The sequence below is a fragment of the Poecilia formosa genome, unplaced genomic scaffold (assembly GCF_000485575.1).
Source record: "Poecilia formosa unplaced genomic scaffold, Poecilia_formosa-5.1.2 Scaffold180, whole genome shotgun sequence".
NCBI lineage: Eukaryota > Metazoa > Chordata > Actinopteri > Cyprinodontiformes > Poeciliidae > Poecilia > Poecilia formosa.
Genome location: NW_006800119.1, coordinates 259,248 through 282,582, shown reverse-complemented (window position 1 = coordinate 282,582; position 23,335 = coordinate 259,248). Strand labels below are relative to the sequence as shown.

The following is a 23,335-nucleotide window of genomic DNA, read 5'->3' as shown; positions in this document are numbered from 1 at the left end:
AATAAGTCCAAAAATTCATCATTACATCATGATACATAGAAATAACCTATGACACTGTGAAATCTATTAAAAGAAATTGTCTTCTTGAGTATCATTATTAGATGAATTATTGATGCAAGAGGTAGGCCAACCATTCTGGGTAGTTCACCACTATTCTGTTTGTTTTACATGTGTAGATAATGTTTGCTGAAATCCCAAAGCACCCCAAAATGTCTCTTTTGATATTTCCAGACTTTATTCCTCTTCTCTGTTCTTATATATTCTTAGGTTGTTGTATATATGTCTTTTTTTTTTTGACATTAAGCTTCTTTATGTTGTCAGACCAGGTTCTATTGGTTATTCTTGTCAGATTTCTTTGTGGGCAGTGAAGTCTTACAACAAAAGGATACATGATTTTATAGAAGGGCACTAATATTTTCACATAAGACGTTAATTTAAATAGCTTTTTTCTATAAAGAAGGAAATCGTCTTTTGAAAACCGCTCTATTATTAATTTAGGTCCATATTTACGTGGTATTTTTGTTGTTGTCGAAAAAAGTAGGAGGAATACTTCATCGCGTGCGTATTTTATTCTGAAAAGCTTTTAGCGGAAGTGATTTTTTTGTTTATTGCCTTAGGTTTGTTATTATGTGAAGTCTGGTTTGTTTTCTCCGGGTGTTTCTTCTTCCTCTGACTGCAGCAGACCAGGATGTTCCGGACCGCGGAGCTTCTGCTGCTGCTGCTCGGACTCTGCGGCTCCCTGCGGGCTCAGCTTCCTTCTCCTCCCACGGTTGTCATCAACCTGGACGAAGAACCGGAGCTGCGATGGTTGGCTCTCAAAAAAGTCTTTGACGTAGACTACCTGACCAAAGCCGCAGCAGAAATCATCGAGTAAGTCTTGTTTATGGCATTTTATCAGCGTATTTTGGTAGTTCAACTCTGCTTTACAAAGTTTAAGACTGTTTTTGCAAGCTAAGTTGCTAAGTAATGTTTACAGACCAGCTGAGCCAAGTTTAAATGAGCACCTGTGTTCAGGTAATTAATTGCTGAGACCAGTATTATGACACCTGTGTTACGGCTGTAGATGGCAAAAATTGTCTTTGCTTAATTTTTCTTAATAAACTAAACCCTATTGTTTATGATCCCGTTTGGAGAAATTCTATGCAAATTCCCTATCCAATAGCATTACAAGACTGAACAATAGGGTTCAGTTTGTAAGTTTGGAGGAAGAAACTAAATAAAAGTCAACATTTTTACATTAGAGATGTACTATTACAATGCTGGGTCGTACAGGTGTAATAAAAATGAATAACCATTCATCTAAACCACAAACCACTGCAGAGAACAAAATGTATACAGCAAAGTTGAACATAATGTTATGTACTGTTGCTTTATGAACTCTGTTTACAGTAAGTGCAGAATTACATTTACAATTTTCCTTTCTCTAATGCTTAAACATACTTACAGTACCAAAAGCCCGTTGAATTTTTTTTAGTCTCTTCAACTTTTATCCTAAACAAAAATACTTTAGTACAGTTTTGCTCATTAAGTGTGCTGAAGCAAAACTTTCACAACATCAGTCAGACTAATGCTCTGGAGCCCACGGCTGTTTTTTTTAAACGTCACATTTGAGCTGTTGTGCAACTGTATTATTAACCTGATCATCTGCTCCTTATCCCTCTTCTGCTTGCCTCAATCTTTGGTGCTATGGCTGTAATTACTAGAGAAATATGAATTGGATTTAAACTGAAACCTGAAGCTGTCACAATTTTCCCCGGCTTCCCGATAAGTTATGCAGTGGACTACCATCTATTCTGTAAAGCCTTACTCCAAATTATTTATGCGAAATCATGGATTGTTTGCATAGACAATATCTAAAATATTCAACAGAAAATACAGTTTGAGAAACTGAAACACATAGGCACAATGCTACTTGACTGTCTATTGGCAGTCAATTCGGGAGTGCAATTTATTTTCCTTGTATTCCCAAGGGTGGAAATAAGGAAGACTGTAGATGCTAGCTTCTGAGGTAATGCTAAGATGGTTTCCACTGTGCATATTTCTGCACTAAGGTGTATTTGGTTTCAGAACTATTAAAATAAGCAATATTTTAATAGTTTTTTTTTAGAAAAATGTTCTAAAAATATTTAGGGGAAATGTCAAGTATTTGCAGATTTTAGCTATTACGTACAGTTTTGGGGTGTGCTTCCTTCTCTTCATTCGATGGGCCTCTGTGTACAACATGCCTGAGATCTCAAATATCAACCGCCACAATCTCATCACAGAAGTTTTCTAATACCGGTCCGGTGACTTTCATGCTCCATAGAGCGCAGATTAAAAAAAATAAAAATTTCCATTTTGGTTTAACCTTACTTTGTTGTTGATAAAACACTGAAACCTCCACTCTTTGGCAGTTTCAGAGTAACAACGTCTCTACATACATAGGCTGCAAATTACTGGCTGTGTAGTTGGAACCATTTATTCATACATTCTATTAAAATACAGACACATAACCATTGTTTTTTCTTCTCACTGTTTGACATTAAATAAAATTAAGCGTTTCCTGTTTTAGGTCAGTTAGGATTATTATGGAAAGTCCATTAAAAGTGCCAACTTTGCATGATTTTGTAAATGACAATTTAATGCAAAGTTGGCACTTTTAATGGACTTTTAAATGCAACTTTTAGAGCAACTTTGCATTAAAAGTGTCATTATTTACCGAATGACACTTCATGACAACAATCATAGACATTCATAAATATTTCTTTATGTTCATGACAGGTGTTATGTCGTGTTTATGACAGTGTCATGTCAGTCGTGTGCACACCCCTTCAAATAAAGTGTTTCCGAATCATCTTTATTTATGACATTCTTCAAATTCAGAAATTTACATACGGTTGATTATTTTGCTTTTGAACAATTTGTGAAAGCCTGAGTGGCGACGTCATTCCTTTGTAAGCCTCAGATTTGATTTTGAATTAACTGGACGCACACCTGTGGATTTATTTGAGCAACTTAAACACAGTAACTTCTGTTAACCGTTTACATTAATTTCCACTGTGTGTTTTTTCTATGTATTTATTCATTTATTTTTTTGCTATTACAGAGCAACAGTTCCAAAATGGGTGCATCACGCAGCGATCCCGATTGTGAAGTCCCTGGAAAAATACATTCCTCCGCCGTACGCCGGTGAAATCCGCGGCCTGGCCTCTGTCTTGGGAGGGAACCTGTCTGATGCCATCATTCTTAACTTTGCCTATGAATTCACTGCGTACGTACAGTTCCAATTACATGTTTTTATTTGTAAATGAACAAAGCCAGCTTGTTGCATGTCGACAGATATGCCATGAAGCCACAGAGCACTAACAAAGACCAACTTTCCGCCTTCATAGATTTTGCACCAGTATCGTGACTCAAGATAAAAATGGGAACGTGTTTCACGGGAGGAATCTCGATTATCCTCATCCTGTTCTGAGGAATATGACCATGAATTTAGTCTTCCAGAAGAATGGAAAGGTACAATATGAACTCAAAGTGACAGAGCATGGTAGCTGTTTAAAGGAAATTATACAAAATATTTATATATCAGCAGGCTCTTTTTCTTCTAGCAGTTTGTGTCCAATTTCTGAATGTTCAGAAGTTTGTTTTTTATGCATCCATATTTATAGTGGAAGTAGAGCCGACGTCACACTGTGTGTGTTGGGTTCTACTTGTTTAAAACAAAGAGAAGGTTACCATGAAGCTGACATTTGAAACTGTCTTCAGAGTTTTATAATAGTGATTAGCAACGTTATGTTCTGTACTTAAATCAGTCTGACACTCATAAAAAAGCTATAATTTAAACGTTTGCCCAGTGGAAGAGGAAACTCTGATGCTCCTTTATTGATACTGACGTTTAGGCGGTGTACTACGGGACGTCGTTTGCCGGTTATGTCGGCTTGTGGACAGGAATGAGTCCCAACAAATTCACCATATCCGGCGATCAGCGAGGTGAGGCAATCTCACGGTCAGAACAGATGCTGCATTTTATTTTATTCTTTTCCCCTTTCTTAACATTTGTTTCCTGGTTCACCAGGGACTGAGCACTGGTGGAACTGGTGGAAGAATGTTGTGTCCGCGTTCCTGTTTCACAGGTCGCCGGTCAGCTGGCTCGTGAGGGAGGCGAGTCCGTTTTTTACGGGAAAGCGGTGGGGAAATGTGTTGTTCACAGCTTGGGGAAGTGAAACGAATCGTGTGTGACTCATTTAGACCCTGGAGGAGGCCGAGGACTTCCTGGATGCAGTCATGCGTCTGTCCAAAACCCCCCTCATCACCGGGGTGTACTACATCGTGGGCGGGGTGCGAGCGGGAGAGGGGGTCGTCATCACCAGAGACCGAAAGGGTCCCGCTGACATCTGGCCCCTGGAGCCTTTAAATGGAGGGTGAGGAGAATCTGCAGGGGGGGAGGAGGGTCGATGGGATTGAAGGAACATGTAATCTTTCCTCATTTGTTTAGATGGTACAGAGTGGAGACGAACTTTGACCACTGGCTTCCTCCTCCTGCATCAGACCATCGAAGGTCAGTCATCTCACATGATGATGATCCATAATGTTTGCTAACTGATTAAACTGCGGTTATGTGATCGCATCTTAGGGAAACGGCAAACAAGGCTCTCAACGCTACCGGTCAAGACCATATCAACATGGACAAACTTTATCAGGCAAGTAGGGTCTAGTCAATACCCAAGGTATTCATTAAAGTACCTCATAAACACTGACCACAATGGGTTTTATGAGATTTTATGTGATAGAACATTCTTCTGCTTCCTCTGTCCCAGTAATACGCATTTAGCTCGAAGCAGATTTCCCCAGTTTTAGTTGAGGGGACTCCTTAGATCATCTTGTTCGACACTTAATGCACTTCAAGTGTGACTGTAAAATATAGTGAAAAGTCCATAATGATGAGATGTTAGGTTTAGGTGATACTGGTTGTAGTGAGAGCCACATTTCAGAATGGGACACATTGTGAAGGTCTGATAATGATAAGTGAGTCTTGTCCTGCAGGTCTTGTCACTGCATCCCATCTGCAACAGGTAAGATGCTTGTTTACTGCTGTCTTTAATCTGTTAGCATCTAGAAATCACAGGAGTGTTGTTGTTGCTCTGCACACATGGAGCCGTACTGTGCAGAGAGGTTTTACTTCCTGTTGTTCAGAAGGGCAACACCAAATTATCGACATGCTATTTATCATACTCTTGCACATACTCTGGATGGTTCTCATGTGAACCATCCAGACTTTTCCAGGAGGCTTGGTCCTTTATGGTTATTCTGAAATATACCACACCAAAGTTCACTATGAGGTTCTAGCAGAAGTAAGAAGTAAGTGAAGGAGGGAAAGATGGAAAGAAGAAAAGGCATAGGGAAAGGTATGAGATGAAGCTTAAATGTTGTACCAACCTCATAAGGTGGCATCAAAATTGTTGGGAATCAGAAGTCATGTCAATGCTTGTCTTATGCAATGATTAATAATTCTAATCAATATTTTGTCATTGACTAAATTATTAATCAAATTCAAATTCTTTAGTTTAGTCGGGACACCAACTCCTGCAACTCTGGAGTCATAAGCCAAACTTAGTCTCTCGTGAAGGCAGTGGTGGTTTCTGATATGGGCGACATGGGCACCTGCCCAGGGCGGCATTTTGTGGGGAGCAGCGTGAGCAGGAAAGGGAGAAGAGACTGGCCGAGAGGGAGACAATGAATTCTAACAGCGCTGAAACAGAATAGAAAAAAGGAAAGAGATACATGGAGGGAAATAAAGGCAAGGGAAGAATGGCAACAAAGCAAAGAATGAAAGACCAGGAATGTTAGGAGAAAAAGAGCTGAAGGACACAAGGAAGAAATGGATGAAGACAACATGGAAGGAGGGACATAAAGGGTACAACCTGGAATTGGTAATAAAGTCTAAATATGCAAATACTTTTCCTTACTCTTATTTTTTTTCCATATTTATCCTGATATGGGTAACACATTATTTTCATGACTTCATAGGAACCCTGTCAGCTGAGTTTTGGTCCTTTTTTTTATAAAGTCGTCACACATATTTGAACTGTAATTTCTTTTTAATTCCATCACATTTGACAGTGTCCTCTGCCTTCTGTCTTAAATCCTCACAGAATTACAATTTATACCACAGTTATGAGTGCAGCATCGCCTGGGAATTACACCACATTCATCAGACCACAGGTACGGAAGTGATAGCGGTCAATGAAAAATGTTCAGAATAATCCACCCACTCATCTACATCTGATCTGTTTTTAGGGCTGCTTCAAGACCGACTGACCTGGCTGTGAAAGACAAACACATTTCTGCTGATCTCATCAGATACGTAGAAGTGAGACTGAGGAGGTTTGACTTCTTCTTTTTAGGATGAAACTGCCTTTAAAGAAAGAACATTTAATCTTGTTGCTGCCTTACCCACCTAGCTTACTACTGGTGCATTTTGAAGCACTAATTAATTAAAAACAGTATTAGAGAAAAATGCTCAAATGGTCAAAATGTGAAATTTTGACCATAGTCTCTCATTTTTTTTCTTTTGCCTTCTAAAAAACAAAACAAACAGACAAAATTAAGGAAACGATTGTTTAATTGCCCGAAAATGGGTTAAAATAACTCAGTTTGTCCAAGAAGGAAAACGGCTGAATTGAATTGTGGGTAGACATGAGATAACCAAACACACAGTTTGATATTGAGCTCATTTATCTAAAAAGTGTTTTCACATTATCTCACAGAAAAAAGCTTGACCTTAAACTAAAGCCACTGAAATCTACTATTGGGAACCAGAGCAACATAAATAATGATGATCTCCAATCACTCACACCATTACATTTATCCAGCAATAAAAAAAGAAAACTGGAGTTCTTTAGTAAGTGCACATACAACTGAATGTCTTATGCAAATTGTGTAAATAATGTAATTTTACTGATGCTTTTTAAAACCATACAAATGTTTTAACAGGTTTTTGGGGACTTCTTTGTATATGCCAATTATTTTTGTGCGTTTGCAATAAAGCTTTAATCCAAAATGTGAAACGTTTCAAAAAGAAAAAGTAGATAGGAATTATTTAACAACTGATTGCGAGAACACATTTTCATTGCTGCGTTGCGCCATGTCATAATGGATGTCAGCTTGTTTGGAAATCACTTGCTGATTTTAATAAAACCTTGCCTTACTCACCACAAGTGTCACTGTTTTTATATATGTATGTATATATCAGCCATTATAAAGAGGAAATGGGAAGTCTGACCTCTCTTCTCTCCATAAAGTGTCTTTGAACTATACCTTAGTTGCAACACAAGCAGTAGCTTCTGTTTGGACTTTAACATTAGTAACAGGACAACAGTGATTTTAACATCCGACTGAAGAGGAACTGAGCATTTTGTTTGGTGAAAGATCGATAAGAGGTGAGGTGAACGAGGATGCTGAACCACCAGAGGAACAATTCTCTGAAACGATTTCAACTACAGACTCTTGAGTTCAGGGGAAACCCAAATCAATCATTAACACAAATTTCCTCCAAATGTGGAAGCAAATATTTACACCTAGACATAAAAAAGACACAAGGTTCTTTTATTGTATTAAATCTGAATCAAAGTTTCCTATTTTAGGCCAGTTAACTTTAGCAGAATTGTTTTTGTTTCATGAAAAAGCAAAAAGAGGAATCATTTTATTTCTTTAGATTAACAAGCCTCCATACTTCTAAAGAATTAAGAGAGGGAATAATCAATATTTCTGATAAAAATAGAAAAAAAAACTTAAGAGCAACAAGAACTTTCCAGAATGATCTGACAAACTAAAAGACATTTAAGCTCACATGGTGATTGCAAAACAAGAGAGATGTGGTTGATTAGTAACAGACAAATGAGGGAAAGCAGAGAGCTGGAGATAAACTGAGGGAAAGGCTGAAAACAACCAATACAGAGAAACACAAAAAACAGAAAAGTGTACAAATGGAAACGGGACACAATCCAACAGCAGATCCAAAAGGTGATGTAGAAACTCAGAATAAGAGGTGGTGAGGAGAACACACACATCCAGAAAAGAGGTTCCTAAATAAAAGTTTATTTAGAAACTAAATAAACTCTTAGTTCTTAAATAAACATGAAGGCTAAAACGCAGATCCCAATCTAAATACAAGGAGGAGGAATCTAAAAAGTGAACTGAAAATGAACAGCAAATGGTGATGAAGACACAAATCAAAACACAAGACGGCTAGAGAAGAAAAAGGAAACAAAGTACAGGGATGATACAAAACTCTAAAAGGTTTACATTACATAAAATCTCCTTACTCCTCTTAACAGGAAGTGGGAAGGCCAAACTCCTACCTTAGTAAAGTAACCAGACATGTACCTACCTGTTCTGCAACACTGCCACCTACAGGCTCACTTGTGTCACTGCTAATAATAATAAAAGTTTTTTCTTGTATGCTCAGCCTTACTAGATCCGTTTTTTTAGCGCCTGTTTTATCTCACAAATGTGAATATCTAAAAGGACAGGAGCACACTTCCTTCAGCAGGCTGCGTTATATTTACTGGAATTTATCTTTCTGTTCTTTCTAAAAGTCTCCTTTCTCACTGAGAACACTCTCCAGCAAGACACTGATTGCAGTGTAGAAGGCAGACAGTCACCAGATAAGGACATATTTGTTTTCTGGCTTATCACGCAAATATAAAAAAAGAAGTGCAAATGGCCTTGTCCCAGAAAAGCTGAAAGTTAAAAATATATTGCACTGAAAAATGTGTAAAATGAGGAACCAGTCAACTTACGCAAATATAGTCAGCTAGTAGGACAGTCATGGCTGCCGTCACACGACGGCCATGATTGTTGTGTGAATAGATCTTTTTCTGTTCATGATAGAAAAAGATCTACAGAAATAATAATGATTAAAAAGCACAGAGCATTTTCTGAATTTCAAAAGTTGAAAATTTCTCAGAAATTTTGTAGAAGAAAACAAGGACAATTCTGTTTGAAAAGTCGAAGGTTTTGCTTGAAAATTTTGACATTAATCTCAGAAATTTTCTAGACAAAACATTTAATTGAAAAATTTCAACTTTTCAAACTCAGAATTTTTTTAAAAGAAAATTCTGAGATTGATCTGAAAATGTCTGTTGTTAAGTAAAGTGTTACAAAGTTCACAGTTGAAGGGTTTCCTTTTTCTCCGTTTCTCAGAATCACAACAAACCTGTCTAAGCTCTCTAAGCTCTCTAACTGCACAGAAATTACTTGTAAATGAACTCGGAGACAAACCAGTGCTTACAGTGCAGAGTGTACCCCTTACTGCTGCTCGCTTTCACATAGATGTATTATTCCTTAACTGTTTTACATTTTTGAAGCTGAAGGTTTCTAAAGCACATCTGCTCCCTTGTCAACTTTATGCTGACAAGCACAAGGCAGGTCATATTTAAATGTGTTTCTAGCTTCCTGTAAAAAAAAAAAAAGGAGATATTTTAATTCATTTTAAATCAGATCAGTGGAGTGATATCGTTAGAATTGCCTTTGTGTAGATCCGATTTTCATGTTTCAGAAAATAAAAGCACCTAGTTGAAAAATCTAAAACATTCCTAAAGTACATATTAAATCTAAGAACTAAAAAAAAAACAAAAAAAACATGGACTTTCCTTAATGAGTGTAACGCTCTGTAAAGCTGGATCAACCATTTCTTACACCTCACCATGAAAAGCGTTGGTAGATATCAACCCTAACCCAGGGAGTGTGCGCATCTTAAACCACGTCTCTATTTTATTATGAAAACCTGTTAAAGGAAGCCAGTTTGGTTTTTGTCTGAGTTACATTATCAGCTTAAAGCTGCCGGTCTGGTTCAGTGTCAGGCAGCTCATTCCTCTGACTGACAGCTTGCAGTCATAATGGTGTGGAGTTCAGCGTTGCTGGTTCTGCTCGGACTCTCTGGGTCTCTGTGGGCTCAGCAGACGCCTACAGTGCTCGTCAATCTGGACTTGAGTCCGGAACAGCGATGGGAGCATCTTCAACAAGCTTTTGATACAGATTTAATGAAAAAAGCTGCACAAATCCTCATTAGGTAAGTCCGCTTACGTTCATATATAACTAAAAGTCAGATATTTACGTATGTAGACACCAGTTTGGATTTTAAAAAGTGGGCTTTAAATTTTAAACACACAGACTGAATGAATGTAAGCAACATCTAAGCTTGCAAAATAAAGTTTTCAGTTTGATATTTTAGTTTCCATAAACACCTTTGTAGATCCGAGAGGTAAAAAGATTTCTATATAATGTTTTTGTACTATATTTATTATGCCAGGAAATATTCTATAAATGGAGGGAGTTATATTATTCCCTCGTTACACAAGTTACTGTTTGTGTTAAATTATTCCAAACTTCTTCGGATGTCCTACAGGACACAGTTTTATCTTAATTGTGTGAGATTTGTTGACGTTTAATCACTCTAAAATTATATCAAACTGTGTCAAACTTTTCAGAACTTTTGATAACTTGTTGGATAAAACATCAGAAATGTGACCTTGACTGTAGTGTGTGTGTCTTTTTAGGAGATGTCAGAACAAGAAAAGGTTTCATAAGGCTGGTTTGTACTTGAACGCTGCATCACTTGAAGAAGAAAAAGCTAACGTATTGCTTCTTATGGATTCTTCTCTAACCCACAAACTGGGTCACAATTTTTGATCCAAGTTAAAGCTTCTCCATCTTGGCTCTAACAGTAGAAGACTTCAGGTTATAGGTGGAACCTAGCACTTTTTGTCTGTGGGTTGTGGACTATAAAAAAATAGTTGGTAGAAATGGTTACCTGGTGTCTTCTCTGTCAAACGTTCTTGGTCTTGTCTAGAATTTGGACGCACTGAACTTATCAAAGTCAGCTGCAACATGCATTTGAAACAGCAAATTGGTGTGACAGTCTTGGTTTTTACTTTGAAATTCTCAATGCTGCTACCTGTCCCCATAGGTCCCAAGGACGCAAAATCTAGAGGAATAAACATTTTCCATTGTACATATATGGATGAAAAAAGACGGCTTAGTGAAGTCGTCCATGTCCAACCGGTGCCTCTGCTCACTCTACCCGCAACTAATGCTACGTCAGTTTGCAATTAGCAGGATGCTATGTCATTTGTGCTTGTAGCACTTCAAACTTCAGCATTGTTTCAAATGTGACAATAAATAAGTGTGTACTAGTAGCACAGACAGACTAGTAATACATACTAATATATTTTTAAACAACTTTTTCAAAATTCATTATCTCTCTAACCAACTTATTTTGTGTAAAGAAAATTCTGTGTCCATTGGTAGACCTTTACTCTTAGACACTGAGACAATATCTTCTATTATACATATGTAAACAATAACCACAATGCTTTTTATCTATATTAATAGTTCACAGGTTCCAAACTGGTTCCATAAGGCAACTAGCCCTATCGTGATGTCCCTAGAAAAACACATTCCCCAGCTGTACGCCAGGGAAATCCGTGGAATAGCCAGCACGATGAAAATGAAACTTGCTGATGTCGTCATCCTCAACTTTGCGTATGAATTTACTGCGTACGTAAGGTTTCAAGTCTGTTCATATAGTTTTGAGTACATCGAGGATTCAAATGTTCACAAACTCTAAGCAGGAATGAAAGCAACATGTCAGAAAGCTCATGAGGCACCGTTTCCACCCGCAGTTACTGCACAAGCATCGTGGCTCAGGACAAGAACGGGAACATCTACCACGGCAGGAATTTTGATTTTCCACATTCTGTTCTGAGGAATCTAACCATGAATGTTGTCTTCTTCAAAAACGGGGAGGTATGATATGCATTTATACTCATTATGCAACATAACTGTTAAAGGAGCCATGTTGATCATAAAGTAATTTTCAGTTTCCACAATGTCAAATTCATATCAGCATTCAGTGGCGGTTCAGCTTTTCAGGAAGGTTCTGAAAAGTCACAACCCCAGATTTACCGGATCAGGTGGTGGCAACATAAAATGTGTACAGAGAAAAAAAATTGGAGTTTAAAAGCAAGCATTTTATCTCAAATAAAAGGTTTTACAAACAAGCAAGTCAGAGAGTACACTTCAACCCAATTAATTGTCAAACAAACTTGGCTTTACAAAAAAATCTAAAGTGGGTCAGTCTTAGTTTATTACACTTTATTAAATTGTGCCTTTCTTTGTTGATATTATTGGCCAGAGTCTTAAAGGCTAATGTTCTCTTAACTGGCTTTCTAGTGTGGAATAATGGGAGTAACACAACCAACTGACATTAACATTATTATGCATTGTTTCTTATTTCATCCTAAGATGTTCAGTGAAGTCAGTGAATCATGGTGGCCTGTAAAAATGTTGAGACTCCTTCTAGTATGTTCTCTAGCCAACAAACTTGGTCACAACTTTTGTTTGGTTACCCAACAAATGTCTCAACAGTATTAAACCAGCATTCAGGTTAAAGGAATAACTCAGATATTTTTGTGTTAGTCATTTTTGTGAATGCTAAAATTGTCTCTTCTGTTTGTTACAAAGTTAGCTCCTCAACCATCAAATGAATACTATAACTTTTTAGCTAGTGCTGAAGCTAAGTGTCCTTGGCTTCAATCTCCATGACATTATCTAGCGTCTTCTCTGTCTCTTCTTTAACCCAGCAGTTCTGGACACAACGTATGGTGAAAACTAGCTAAAAAAAATGTCTTACAGGCTGTGATGGATAAGCAATAAGCTCATTATATCCTGTTTATTTTTCTTGCTGGAAAGCAAGAAAAAGCTAGCACACTAGTTGTGCTCATATTCATGTGGCATTCATTTTCACAGAAATTATTGCCTAAATTATCGTTAACGATGAATTTGCATTGTGTATTGGTGAGCAGTACCTTACCGTTAGCTTACTAGATGACAGCAGGCTAGTCTTTAAAACACAGTTGGCTAAATCACCTCAGAACGCACACTGCACTGTGAGACCAACGCAAACAGACATGTTTGTGCGATATTTGGCTGGGCTTGGTGTTTTACTCATAGCTTCTTTTATTTTCTGAATATGCATCTCTGTGGCAAACCCAGACAAATTACCTGACTGTTAATTCTTCCATCAAAAACCAGGAGCTGGATGAGTGACACATAGTAACACTTATTTGTGTGGGTATTAAATGATAGCTGTTGAACTCAAATGCTTGTGTGATTATTTCGTTGATGCAACTTTCTAGCCAGCGTACTTTGGAACGTCATTAGCCGGCTATGTGGGGCTATGGACCGGAATGAGTCCATACAAGTTCACTGTGTCTGGCAACCAGCGAGGTAAGACAGTAGCTGGATTTCCATTACAAATGTGTGTAGATCTTTTCTGCTAATGTTCAAAAACTTTAGCAACTCTGCAATTTCGCATTTGCAGTGTTTCCATTAAATAAGAATTGAAATTAAAATCACATAAATAAGCTTGTTCACTTGGTAAGTCATGGAATGGCAATGATGGAAGTAAACTGTTACATAAAATATATGATATTCATAATTCAGCCATGGCGCTAATGCTCATCAAGACATCGGCATCTTATTCAGTGACAAACTCCCTATACTTGGGAGCGGCTACATACGCGGCGTTTTGGGGAAAAATGTAGCCTGCAATTTTACAGAAGAGCTATGGATTCAACATGACACACAACTTTTTATGAGCTGTGCGATTCTATGAGAGCTCTGGTGGAGGCCAGTTGCACATTGTCTGAAAAAAAAAAAACATCCTCCTACTACTTCCTGTCGTTGCCTTCAACGTTTCAACAGTAGCAACATCCGGCTATTGATCATGTGACTCATGATGTGGAAATAGTGTTTCCATTGTAGTTTTGTTAAATTAATCAATTTCAATATGGCTGAAAAAGAGCCTTGTCCTTCCTCATCATGTATCAAAAAACATGAGTTTTTTTTTAAAAAATTGACGTGTTTCCATTAAGCATACTTGTTTTCGTAACTCCAATTTGTGCAATTCTATAGTTAATTGAAACGCATTTACTCTTGATACCGTGTCACGTCTTTTCATCCCTAAACTTCTTTTTCATTCCTAAGAAACGCAGGTTTGGTCAAACTGGTGGAAGAATGTTGTGTCTGCCGTCTTTGTCCACAGATTCCCGGTCAGCTGGCTTATTCGGGTGGTGAGTAAATTACAGAATATTGTGGGATAATAAAAGCGACATGACATCATGTCGAAATCAAATTGTCGGTGTGCTACTCACGCAGACCCTGGAGGAGGCCAAAGACTTTGAGGATGCAGTCACGCGTCTGTCGACAACCCCCCTCATCACGGGGGTGTACTATATCGTGGGTGGGGTGCGAGCGGGAGAGGGGGTGGTCATCACCAGAGATCGAAAAGGCCCCGCTGACATTTGGCCCCTAGAGCCTTTAAATGGAGGGTGAGGAGAATCTGGTGAGAGTCGGTGCATCAATGAAGCAACATGTAACCCTTCCTCGTTTGCTTAGATGGTACAGAGTGCAGACGAACGTTGACCACTGGCTTCCTCCTCCTAAAAAACTCAATCGAAGGTTAGTCACCTCACAGAGTGATGACACAGCCATAATGTTTAATTTCTATTATTACACTGCTGTCATGTGATGATTTCTTAGGGATGTAGTCATGAAGAAACTGGATGCCGTGGGCCAAAAGCGTATATGTAAGGATAAACTTTACCAGGCAAGTAGAAGAGGTCATGTGAGTCAAAGCTCAATTTATGAATGTGTGGATTAATGTAACATCGGACCCCTTTCCTCCAGGTTCTGTCTCTGTCTTTTGTGTGCCTCAGGTGAGGATGAGATTATTATTTTTTTATACCTGTCATCTTTTGTTATGCAGCAGTTGTTGTTGCTAAAAGGGTGAAGAACCACACAGACCAGCAACGGCCATCAACCTCTGTAGGAATGTTCGTGTCTCGTTAGCTTTTTCAAATTTTGTCACAATATAATCACAACATTCATTTGTCTATTAACAGAATTATTCTGACATTTGCATAAAAAGCAGTTAATTTAAAACGGGTGAATATTAGTCATGCATTCCACAAATATAGTGAAAAAAAGAGAAGAAGACTGAATTGCAATAAAAAGTGATTTTGCATTCAACTTATTTAGGTTAAATGTGAATGCACTCTGCATTTGTCATAACATATCTGTAAATAAAACCTGAAACCTCTGCATTATCCAATACTTTATGTTGTTATCGCCTAGAATCTTATTAGAAAACCTTCAAGTTTTTGGTTATAGTATGAAAAACTTGTAAAAATGCTTAAGTGGTATACATACCTGTGTTTCAGTCACATTTTAATGTCTATAAAAACATCCTTAAACATCTTGTTAGATGTGTGACAGTATATCTATATTTTCTTGATCAAACCATCAGAACTACAATCTACACAACACTCATGAGTGCAGCAACCCCCAGGGAGTACACTACAATTCTCAGAGAGAAGGTACTGAAGTTATACCTAAAATGTTATTAAAAATGGTTGGCATTATTCCACACAACTCACTCTATTTTTTTTCTAAAGGGCTGCCTGAAGAAGACCAAGTGAAGTGACCAAAAAGGAGCAGGGAGCGATGAGTGAATGTTTGAAAATAAAATGAATACAACTCTTGCAAAGACATCTGGCTTCATCGCAAAAGATCAATTAAAAAACATAAAACGAAGTGAGTTTTGTGGTTTCTTTTCATTTTTACCCCGTTGGCAGGAATGTAAGGCTTGGTTACCACCAGAAGATGGCAGCATAGAGCGGCGGTTTGGTAAGAACGTGAGGCGAAGAAGAAGCGGGAGTGGACGCCTGTCGGTGGGTCACATGATATGACAAAGCAGTAGTTAGCGGCTTCCTTCTAGACGGCAACAGACTGCGGTTACTGACTCCTCCAAGATGCTGGCCCTCATTAACAGACTATTAGACTGGTTCAGGTCGCTTTTTTGGAAAGAAGAGATGGAGCTCACGTTAGTCGGACTTCAGTACTCTGGAAAAACCACATTTGTCAACGTAATTGCTGTAAGTAGCCAGCGTTAGCGAATACGCATAAAGTGGGCCCAGGCTTCTACCTGGGAGAGGGCGAAGGTGTCTGTTAAACAATACATCTTTTTCTGCAAGTACTAGGACGGGAAAAAAAGGGAACATATTTGCAAGAAAAGATGCTTTTGGTAGTGTTTGCATGAGACAAAGTGCAGGAGGAATAACTCTTTGAAACAGCTGGTGTTGGAGAATGACGAAGTTCTCAGTATGACTGTGTGCTTACTAATACACCGGGTCATGTGACCGCGCTGTCAGCTTTGTAGCGGCTCCCAGTGTGTCCACAACAGCAGTCTGGACTCCTGGCTGAAAACAGGCTGTTTATGTTTGCTCAGGAGTGACCCGGGGCTAATGATGACAACCATAAGTTTTTAGGTTCCTCTTGAACCTGTAGAGAAAAAAAGAAGACTCTATGCTCATTTAGTGCCTGGTGTTCCTTGAGTTTTCGTTAGCACTTGTTTATATTCTCCACCAAGAAATACTGCTCACCTCACCCACTGTCAGTTCTATCCAGCTTTGCTGTCAGACATTACTCTCCAATGCAGTTGGACCTGTTTAGTAATCCCTTGGAATTAGAGGAAAGGCTAAACGAGTGTGAGGCAATAGTCACGTAAATCCAGGTTGTGCAGCTGCTTAGGTGTACCAACCAGTCTCTCCTGTAAAATTAATCAAAAATAATGTCACCATTATTTTTGATTGTCACCTATAGAAAAACATGTCATTGTCAGTTTTTCCCCTCTATTTGTTTATCTTTTTTTTACACTCTCAAAAACAAGCCTCCAGATGCCTCTGACGTCACAGCAGGCAGCTGATCAGAGTAGTTCTCAGTACTCCATTTTCTATTTTTTGAATTGTTGTGGTTTCCAACTGGATTATTTTTATGCTTCTATTAAAATGCATCCCTCATAAATGTTTACTGCATTGTCATAGCCAGGCTGTTTTGACCCGAGTTCAAGTTTTGACCCAAGATAGCTTCACTATCGCTTCTTATTGAATCTACTGATTAAACTCTTTTCAGAATGTACTGTCATGTTTTCTAAGCTGAAAACAAAACAAAAATATTAGATTTTTAGGACAGTTAACATTATGACAGGCTACCAAGGTTTTAAAGCCTTGGTAGTGCAGCCTTTGCACTAGATTAGTGCACTGCCTGCCAGCTGCCTGAAAGAATGCTAATAATACATTTTTATGCTTAGAAAAGAAAAGAAAGAAGTGTAAAAAATATTTCTGTTTGCAAAACAAAAAAACAAACATAGGCAGCAACAGGTGTGGAAACTACACACTCTTCACCAAGGTAGCTACTAGCTGCATGTTTAAGTAGTTGACTGCAGCCTAGCAACCAGAACTGATTCATCCATCCAACACCAGCTTATTAGACTTGTCACTGCGTGAAGAGAAGGACAGCAAAAACCTTTAACAATTGGTGCAATAAGCTTAAAAGTATTATTACACTTAATTATGATTGAGGTGCCCCAACAAACAGCTGCAGTTTTCTTAATTTTGACAGATTGTCTGATGCTTAAATGGGAAACGATGGGTTTTCAGACAAAAAAAATAAATAAATCTGTAACTGCCAAAACCAGAATGTTAAAATCTTTCTAAAAATCAGTGATTGGTCAGAAAACTGTAATCGGTGCAGCTCTAATTATGATTATAATGGTAAAAATTAATAGTTCATGCTACTTTAGCAACATCCTTTAGCTACTTTAGCCTGAGCTTGTTCAAATTGGTACTGGTTTGTCAGTCCTCTTAATACCTCAAAAACATATAATGTTCATAAGTGAGTAAAATGGCGCAAGTCTGTTTGCAGAACTATTTCCCCCTGCAGGCTTGGGTCAGTTTGACCACAAGACTTGTCTTACATTTTCTCTGCTTGCCTCAGACTTTCTGAGCTGTATCTAAGATGAGACAAAAAGACGGTCTCTTCATAAAGTCACTCTATAAAAAAAACGTACAGATGAAGACGTGTCCATAAAGCGTTAAAAATATAGATTTTTTTTTTCCTGACTCAGTCCTGGATACTCACTGGGTTTTAGCCAAGCACCTGTTGTTGTAACTTATCATAAATGTGTTTAAAGTAGAACGTACAGAAACAAAACGTTGAGGAAGCATTCTTTCCCAGACCGCACAATGACATCACACCAGGCGTCATGTCAGGGTGATTAATGGAGGTAAAACGTTTCCCAAAGCAGCTGGGGGAAATTATGTGCATCGATTGGAAACTATTACTGATCTAATTCATATCCACAATCCTGCTCACTCATAGACTTTAGATCAAATGACATCATGACGACTCGCTCAGAGATGCAAGTCATCCACGTTTTCTCTATTATATTGTCTTTTTTTTCTCTCGTATGCAGTCGGGGCAGTTCAGTGAAGACATGATCCCCACAGTCGGTTTCAACATGCGGAAAGTCACTAAAGGCAACGTAACAATAAAGGTAAGCCAATAAAACATGGGGCCAATTTCTGTTTTCCTAAAGCTTTGGCCTGTTGATTTTAAGTTAGAAATATGAAACAAATTCTACTGTGAGTACAATAATAAACTAGATGTGCAGTATTTTAATAAAGCACAAGAAAGCAGTCTGATTGGTGTAGGGGAGGATATGAGTCACAGCAAATTGGTGCACCTTCCTCTGCTTTAGCGTAAAAGTCACTGGATGTTTTTGGTTTTTTACAATGTGATTAAAAGACAACAAAAACAGGTATAAGAGTTTCCTGTGACAATAAATCAATTAATCGCTTGATAAATTAGACCCAGCTCAATGATTTCCATTTGCATGATTTCTTGTTTTTCTCTCTTCTCTCTTTCTACCAAAAACTGGCTGACAGAAGTCTTCATTCTGGTGCTTTGGTCTCAGCCAGCTCCTTTTTGGGAAGGACAGTTTTGTTTACAGAGGCTTCATGATTCATTTTACTTGTTGTTTCTGTTGTTTTATTTCTGTATTTAGGATATTTTCCAGTTCCAGTGTTAAATGTTCATTAGAATTTAACATTTGATTTTTGATAATGTGTTCTTGTATTATTGGAAATGGACTGAAGATCATTTCCAAATCCAACAGGTAGAGTTTGGAAGCTCAAGAGGTTAAAACGAAGCAACTTCACTGGAATATGTTCAGCCTTCCTGGTATTCACCCACAATCTTGATTTCTTAATCTAATCCTGAATGAACAACAAAAAAAACAGTTTTGTTTTGTTTAAATACATTCTTACTTCTCTGCAGTTCCTCTGACTTTGTGTACGGTTTACGCATTCACTGCCTGGTAAAATGTGTTTTTATTTGAGTTTCTGACCAGCCGGTTACTGATCTGTCTCAGCGAATCTGAAAATCGTGAGATTCTGGACACAACAATAATTCTCAGGATGCCTCCAGATGACCTCCATCGTACAGAGCAGCAGCCGGTTCACAAAGAGCAAATGTTTGGTGTTGATCTTGTTCTCTGATGTTTCAGATATGGGACATAGGTGGACAGCCCCGCTTCAGGAGCATGTGGGAGCGCTACTGTCGAGGAGTCAACGCTATCGTGTAAGCTACCGCTGTTCTGCCAGAACGCCAGGCAACATTATGAACATTTCATAATGTCTCTGTTTTATTCCTTCAGTTACATGGTGGATGCAGCAGACAGAGAGAAAATAGAAGGTTCCAGAAATGAATTGCACAACCTTTTAGAGAAACCACAACTACAAGGAATTCCTGTGAGAAATGTCTGATATTTGGAGTAAAACATGACACTAGCAGAGCTAGCTTTATCACAAAGAGGTTCTGATAAAACTCCTTCCTTTTCCTTTCTCCAGGTTTTAGTCCTCGGTAACAAGCGGGACTTGCCCAACGCACTCGATGAGAAGCAGCTCATTGAAAAAATGTGAGGAATGCTTATTTTATTTATTTTCTGTGGCTTTAGAGCACTGAAATACTCGACAACTTGTCACATGTTGTGTTCTAAAGTTAATATCTGTCTGTTCTTTTGCTTTCATGTTAACTCCTTATTAAACGTACCGTCCTGATCTGCGCAGGAACCTTTCTGCCATTCAGGACCGGGAGATCTGCTGCTACTCTGTGTCCTGCAAAGAGAAAGACAACATAGGTAAATATGAGAGGGATGTTTGTCTGGTCAAAGTTGAAAGCCAGACATAAATCTTAACATTCAGTTGTGTTGGTCAGTGGGACTAAAGAAAAATGACGTTGTTTTGTAGGGGTGCACTGACTGCAGTTTTTTTGTCCGACTTTTTTTTTACTCAAAAGTGTTTGCTTATAAAGTCTTCTCTTGATATATTTTCTGCAGTTAAGTTGTTTGTCTTTACGTATATAAAGATTAAATTACATGTAGTCTAAATGTGACCCAATAATATCTCTGTCCATAAATAGTCCTTAAGTTTGGGAAATCATCGATTGGCCGACACTTGCGTGTGAAATCAATCTTATCTATGTCTACCTGTGCAGAGGTAGATAATATTTTTATTTTTAAAGATCAGAAAACTGCAGTCGGTGCACCCCTAATTTTTGTTAGTTTTTTTTGTTTTTTTCTACATTTGCATGTTTTTATTAAGCGAATTTTGTTTTGCTTCTCTTAATAATGCCAATAACTAAACCATCGATATGTTTTCCTTTGACCTCAGATATCACACTGCAGTGGCTCATCCAGCATTCAAAGTCACGAAGAAGCTGAAAATGCAATCTGCCTGCCCCCCACCCAAACACCACCTCTGCCCTGTCGCAGCGCTGGCCTTGGCCCCCACACCACACCCCACCCCAAGTTTTCCCTTCAGTCCGGGGTTCTCAACAGTCACCCTTTGCACTGCCTCTGTGAAGTAATCCAGCTCTCTTTGCTCACTACCGCCCCCTAGTACACTACCGTAGATGTGTATCTTCCTGTACAGCACTACCCCATCTCCCTCCCACCAATCCCCATCTGACAGACCTTGTCAGGAAGTTTTTTCCTCTCATTAATGATGTCCAGGAAGCTAAAGGTATTACAGTGTGCTGTTCCCCCCACTCCCAAACATCAATCGCCTACTCTGTTCCTCATCAACATTCACTGCTTATGCGGCATTTAGTGATTGTATCTTTGAGCAGTTATTTGCCAAAACAACAACGGTTGCTTCTGCCTATTTCTTTTTGTCTTTTTTTTTTTTTTTTTTTTTTTTTAAATCCAGATCTTTTGTGACATTGCAGAAACATTCTTCATTTGCTTGGCATTTGGAAGCGTCTCCTACTCGGGTGTCTTAAATTCAAGTTTACACGTAACTTTTAAATCTCGTTAAAAGGTTAAGGGTTTTCAGTGTGCAAGATTTCCCGAGCCAAATTTTAAGTGCCTTTGACTGCGAAAAGTGTCCCAATCAGACGGTTAGTATCCCTGGATGACTCCTATCTTAACAGCACCTATAGACAATCTCGTTTTAAGCTCCCCATAAATCACATAAGTGTGTCACAATGTCTGACGACGAAGAACGGAGGACAAGATGCTACTTTACTCATGCTTGCTGGGGCGTCCGAAAGCCTTTTTGAGTTATATCTGTAGCGTGGAAAGCTGGGAGAGATTATTGGGAGTGTTTTTACGCAAAGAGCTGGACCACGTCCAATCAGATGTCTCTCTCTCTCTCAAGGTGAGTTTTATATATAGGGGTCGGGTAACAGAAAGCCAGTGTTACGGCGAGGTTATCCCTTGTTTGAGTCACCTCTGTTCAAACGAAATGTTTCTCATTTACACAAGTTTGCTTTTTATTAACAAGACTAATCGGTTGAACCACTATTGTCCTAGTTGATGTATCGTAATCAGGTTTTTTTTTTCCCTCCTTATGCTTAAATCTCTGGAATCATGCCACTATAGCCACACCCACATCACTCTTATTTTCTCTCATGTAGTCCATGTGTCGATTGTCAGGACCACAGCAGCAGTGAGGGAGGGGGAGCTGATCATTTGGCTCATCTTGCAGAAAGCTTTTTGTTACCTGTGAAATAAATATAGCCCATTTGCATCATTTGTACCTGCATGTGCTGGGCTTGCTCACACTCATTGGTAGACTTTGTAAATAAGACGTTAGCATTTTTATTCAAATAAATGCTCCTGTAGATGTCATGCATTATCTCCCTGTGATTGCCAATAAATTTTGTTTTTATTTATAAGGATTTCCAACATGTGCTGTCTTTTGTGAAAGCGTCATTTTGCTGTTTCGCCACTAGATGGCAGCCGAGGGCTTTGAAACGGAAATGACGAGGCAAGCGGCCATGAAGCTAATATAGAATATTTTTGAAAGTGATTTTGAAGCAAAATGAAAGCAGTCGCTGGAAGGGCGTGGTTTGTTTGCAGTTTTCAAGATGAAGAGAGAAAAAATACAGTTACATGAAAATTTTCTGTTGTATCACTGATGAATTCTTCCACTTCCATTTCTCATTTTTGGTTATAACTATTCATTGCAACACATTAAACCATGTTGTACCTGTAATTTTTACTCGCTGTTCAAATGCTGAATGCTCTTTTGTTTTTGTTTTTTCTTTTTAAACTTTGATAGAAAAGTTGTCTGCTTGTAATCCGTGGTTGTACATAATGTACATGTCAAGGAAAATGCCAAAAACACACAAGATAATTTTTTTCTTCAATATTCAGTGTTTTTTTAAAAAAAAAAATGAATTTCTTAAACAACAACCCTATTTTCTGATTTTCTGTCTCATCACGTTAGCTCAAAGACATATTTTTGCTGATTTAGTTTCTTGCATGCCCTATTAATTTTCTGCAACAACTGATAAACGTCACTGAGTTATTTATTTTTTTGTAATGATCAAAAAGTAGTGCGTAATTGTGCAGTGCAAGAAAATTAACAACTCAAGCTGATTTGTCTCTAGCCCATTGCACAAATTAATATTATGTTTTGATCTGCATTTAATCTTCATTATTTTAATTATCTGAATTTATGACCCATAAAAACCCCTTTGGCCTGTTCAGATTTTCTTTATTTATAGTCTCAACCGTTCATTTGTTTACATATTGATTCTACTGGTACCTTTTTATAGTTTTTTTTTGTTGTTTTTTTAAGAAAACCACCTTGAAAAAAGAGAATGGAGCTCCAAATAAAAAAAAATTCATTTGATGCAATCCAATTATCGGTAAGTTTATGAAAACTTAATTTATTAATGTTTAACATGACAACTTGATAAGCTTAATATATATTGTATAGACTTTTATACTGACCTTAAATTACATGTGGATACAGACCGTTTAATAATTGGACTATTTCAAAAGGCAACTTATACCCTTAGACTTTATTTAGATGTGCCAATGTAACACAGGCTGAGTTCACATTTCAAATTTTGATTTGTTAAAAAAAAATTGTGTCTTACTGTT

The 23,335-nt window shown here is 38.1% G+C and overlaps 3 protein-coding genes across 3 annotated transcripts; all 3 read left to right on the top strand.

Annotated features, from left to right (window-relative positions):
- The first annotated feature begins 605 nt into the window (after window positions 1–605).
- On the top strand, window positions 606–7,191 carry LOC103147313 (N-acylethanolamine-hydrolyzing acid amidase-like). Its single transcript, XM_007565582.2, has 11 exons — window positions 606–870; window positions 3,086–3,250; window positions 3,372–3,495; window positions 3,879–3,969; window positions 4,055–4,140; window positions 4,228–4,400; window positions 4,475–4,537; window positions 4,613–4,679; window positions 5,023–5,051; window positions 6,132–6,201; window positions 6,277–7,191. Exons 1-11 carry the CDS (start codon window positions 689–691, stop codon window positions 6,295–6,297), a joined length of 1,071 nt encoding a protein of 356 aa, XP_007565644.1. The 5' UTR covers window positions 606–688; the 3' UTR covers window positions 6,298–7,191.
- Window positions 7,192–9,684: 2,493 nt separating this feature from the next.
- On the top strand, window positions 9,685–15,604 carry LOC103147343 (N-acylethanolamine-hydrolyzing acid amidase-like). Its single transcript, XM_007565633.2, has 11 exons — window positions 9,685–10,051; window positions 11,374–11,538; window positions 11,664–11,787; window positions 13,179–13,269; window positions 14,029–14,114; window positions 14,200–14,372; window positions 14,440–14,502; window positions 14,584–14,650; window positions 14,731–14,759; window positions 15,350–15,419; window positions 15,498–15,604. The coding sequence occupies exons 1-11, from the start codon at window positions 9,879–9,881 to the stop codon at window positions 15,519–15,521; spliced, it is 1,065 nt and encodes a 354-aa protein (XP_007565695.1). The 5' UTR covers window positions 9,685–9,878; the 3' UTR covers window positions 15,522–15,604.
- Window positions 15,605–15,762: 158 nt separating this feature from the next.
- On the top strand, window positions 15,763–22,474 carry LOC103147312 (ADP-ribosylation factor-like protein 8B). Its single transcript, XM_007565581.2, has 7 exons — window positions 15,763–15,977; window positions 18,356–18,436; window positions 19,448–19,521; window positions 19,598–19,691; window positions 19,791–19,858; window positions 20,010–20,080; window positions 20,613–22,474. The coding sequence occupies exons 1-7, from the start codon at window positions 15,855–15,857 to the stop codon at window positions 20,660–20,662; spliced, it is 561 nt and encodes a 186-aa protein (XP_007565643.1). The 5' UTR covers window positions 15,763–15,854; the 3' UTR covers window positions 20,663–22,474.
- Window positions 22,475–23,335: the final 861 nt, after the last annotated feature.

Bases quoted from the DNA above. Each gene is read 5' to 3' on its own strand.
- LOC103147343 (XM_007565633.2), top strand. From the start codon at position 9,879: ATGGTGTGGAGTTCAGCGTTGCTGGTTCTGCTCGGACTCTCTGGGTCT. The intron at 13,270-14,028 runs GTAAGACAGTAG...TTCATTCCTAAG, and splicing joins TGTGTCTGGCAACCAGCGAG to AAACGCAGGTTTGGTCAAAC. The intron at 14,503-14,583 runs GTTAGTCACCTC...ATGATTTCTTAG, and splicing joins CCTAAAAAACTCAATCGAAG to GGATGTAGTCATGAAGAAAC.
- LOC103147313 (XM_007565582.2), top strand. From the start codon at position 689: ATGTTCCGGACCGCGGAGCTTCTGCTGCTGCTGCTCGGACTCTGCGGC. The intron at 3,496-3,878 runs GTACAATATGAA...ACTGACGTTTAG, and splicing joins TCTTCCAGAAGAATGGAAAG to GCGGTGTACTACGGGACGTC. The intron at 6,202-6,276 runs GTACGGAAGTGA...ATCTGTTTTTAG, and splicing joins CCACATTCATCAGACCACAG to GGCTGCTTCAAGACCGACTG.
- LOC103147312 (XM_007565581.2), top strand. From the start codon at position 15,855: ATGCTGGCCCTCATTAACAGACTATTAGACTGGTTCAGGTCGCTTTTT. The intron at 19,522-19,597 runs GTAAGCTACCGC...TTATTCCTTCAG, and splicing joins CGAGGAGTCAACGCTATCGT to TTACATGGTGGATGCAGCAG. The intron at 19,692-19,790 runs GTGAGAAATGTC...TCCTTTCTCCAG, and splicing joins CACAACTACAAGGAATTCCT to GTTTTAGTCCTCGGTAACAA.